Raw genomic sequence first — 3,081 nt, forward strand, 5'->3', positions numbered from 1 at the left:
GATTGTAATCTCTCATTATAATCTAAGGAAGAAATACAAAAACTACTTCAAGAATTCTTCATGGTATCAGAGCTTGAATAAGCTCTAACGAGCAATCCTCAAGGTCCATCAATGGAGTCATCTTCTATTCTAATTCGTTCGAATCTCAATCTACTGATATCAAATCTTAGTTCTCTTGTGACAGTGAAGCTAGATAGCTCGAATTTTGTTATTTGGAAGAATCAAATACAAAATTTTCTTCGAGCAACTGATCTACTCACAATTGTTGATCAATCCAAGAAGTGTCCTGTTGATACAGTGGGAAATGCTGTAGGAATAGAAGTTCCAAATCCATAAGATATTAAATGAAAGATGACTGATGCACATCTCCTCAGCTGCATAACTGCTACTCTCTCTCCTGCGATTTTTGCTTCAGTATTGCATCTTCACACCAGTGGTCAGGTTTGGCGATTTCTCGAAAAACGTTTTACCTCTCTCTCTAGGTCTCATATCCACCAATTAAAAAACAAATTGAGTTCTATTTCAAAGGAATCAAACTCAATGGAGGTGTATCCGAGCAAAATCAAAAGTGTTGTTGATCAATTGAGTATTGCTTCATCATTTGTGGAAGATGAAGATATAGTTCTTCTTATACTAAATGGATTACCTTCTGAATATGATGTTGTCAAAATGGCTATTCGAACTCGTGTAGAGTCAATTCCTATGGATGATCTTTATGCTCTACTCTGTTCAGAGGCTATTCACATTGAAGGGAAATTAAAACAAGCTTCAAATCTAACTGTTGCTTATGCAACTGTGAAAGATTTTAATGCTTCTACTACTTCTTCTAGAGGATTTACTTCTTATCATCATAACAGAGGTTATTCTCGTGGTGATTATAGAGGTTCCCATAGAGGCACTCGATCCTATTCAAGCAGATCTTCTAGTGGCAAATCTCAAGGAAAAGGAAGGTCTATGTTTGGCATTGTTTGCCAAATCTGTGGCAAAGCCAATCATATAGATCTTAACTGTTGGCACAGGCTAGATACTCAATTTCGGTCTTCACAAGTGGCTCAGCCTCAACAATTTCAGTCTCACTCTCAGCCATACTAGTCTCAGCCATCTAAGGCATATGTTACCTCTTTAACTGAGGACAATGGTTCTTGTTCCTCTCCCTGGTTTTTGGACTCAGCTACTTCTGATCATATCACTAATAATCTTCACCAACTTAACTACATTCAACCCTACACTGTTGGTGATCAAGTCACTATTGGTAATGGTTCTTCACTTCCTATCACTCACACAGGTCAAGGTATATTGCCTACTCCTCACCATTCTTTCAAACTAAACAAAGTTTTGCATGCTCCTTCCATTAACTCTAATCTTGTCTCTGTGCATCACTTGGCTAAAGATAATCACTGTTCTATCACATTTGATCATTCTTCTTTTGCTCTTTAGAACAAGCTTTCCAAGGCGATACTCCATAGAGGTTTTTATGCCAATGGATTATATCAATTTCACACTTTATCCACTGCTTTATCACATGCCTACAATAGTTCAGTTACATCTGCTACTTCTACTGACATTTGGCATTAGAGATTAGGCCATCCATCCTTTCTTAAGTTTTATTTGCATAAACACAAGTTACCTTTATCTATAGTTTCCAATAAAAGCATAATTTCTTGTGTACATTGCTCTATAGACAAATGTCATAGACTACCATTTAAACTGTCTAATTCCACTGACAATAATCCACTTGCTTTGATTCACAGTGATGTATGGGGTCCCTTTAGTAATTCTGCTTCTCCTTACAAATATTATGTGTTATTCATTGATGATTTTACCAGATTTACTTGGCTTTATCCTCTTGTTTATAAAAGTGAAGTGTGTGCCAAATTTATGGAGTTCAAAGCTTTTATGGAAAAACAATTTGGTTTTCCTCTTAAAATTCTTCGTAATGATAGAGGTGGTGAATACAAGAATCATCCTCTCTAGCATTATTTACACACTCATGGCATTCACCATCAGTTTTCATGTTCACATACTCCATCTCAAAATGGAGTGGTTGAGAGGAAGCACTTACACTTCACTGAAACTACTATTTCTCTTCTTCATCAATCCTCTATGCCTCTTCTCTATTGGTTTGATGCCATTGCAGCTGCCACATATTTGATTAATCGATTACCTAGTGTTTCTCTTGATAATTGCTCTCCTTTTGAGTTGTTTTATCACACTTCTCCTAATTACTCTATACTTATAGTGTTTGGTTGTCTTTGTTTCCCATGGCTTAAACCTTATACTTCTCATAAGTTGGCTCCTGTAGACACCCCATTTTTGACCGACCTTAAGACTCAGACATCACTGATTGAGCGCTCGGTGATATTGCATATTGTGTTCGTTTAGAAGTTTTAGAGTCCCGGCTGCAAGCCTTGCCTCCAGACTTCGGGGCTCTTTTATGCTTTGCCTTGGTTTGCGAACCAGGTCCTGTTTTCTCTGTCTTCTCTTCCCGAAGGGAGAGAGAGGTCTCGTAGATCATCTCTCAGTGGCCGTAGGCTACGTTTCGTGGTCGTAGGCCATTTTTCCCATTTGGAGCCCGGTTTCCGATTTTTCGGAGCCGACGGCCGTGTGCCTCGGTTCAGGACCGAGGCACACATCTTATTTCCTCCCTTTTGAGGAACACTGTGGCCCGAGAGACCAACTTCGTGGTCGAATGCCACCTCCGGTGCTTAACAGCCCATTTTCGGGGCCCCGGGCCGCGTGTTTCAGTCCCCGAACCTTCGCTTTGCATCCGTTTTGATTCATTTTTGGTGGAGACCTTATTTTCATTGTTAGGAAGCTTGTAGGAGGGTGGGAGGCCAGCAATTGTTCTGAAAAGCCATCTTTATTTCTTCATCGCTCTCCGTCGCCCGTTTTCCTCACTAAAAAGCTAATGTTGACCACCCCGGGGCCACTTTCTTTAGCCCTAAACCCCATGTTTGTGTTGTACACACCTGGGAGGCCACCAATATGTATAGGCCGGCCAGTAATTGTCTTTGACCCTTTTGAACCCTTCTAAAAGGTTGGCTTTTCTCTCTCCTGGTTCACATTTTCTGGGTTTTGACC

At 40.0% G+C, this 3,081-nt stretch overlaps 1 protein-coding gene across 1 annotated transcript; it reads left to right on the forward strand.

Annotated features, from left to right (window-relative positions):
* Nucleotides 1-351: 351 nt before the first annotated feature.
* Nucleotides 352-1,092, forward strand: LOC145821531 (uncharacterized). The gene has a single exon (XM_082918054.1). It carries the CDS (start codon nucleotides 352-354, stop codon nucleotides 1,090-1,092), a length of 741 nt encoding a protein of 246 aa, XP_082774180.1.
* The last annotated feature ends 1,989 nt before the right edge of the window (nucleotides 1,093-3,081 follow it).

The sequence above is a fragment of the Camellia sinensis genome, chromosome 3, assembly GCF_055761805.1.
Source record: "Camellia sinensis isolate YWXY chromosome 3, ASM5576180v1, whole genome shotgun sequence".
Taxonomy (NCBI): domain Eukaryota; kingdom Viridiplantae; phylum Streptophyta; class Magnoliopsida; order Ericales; family Theaceae; genus Camellia; species Camellia sinensis.

What these genes read in the sequence shown, in the direction of transcription:
- LOC145821531 (XM_082918054.1), top strand. Translation starts at nt 352, where the DNA reads ATGACTGATGCACATCTCCTCAGCTGCATAACTGCTACTCTCTCTCCT.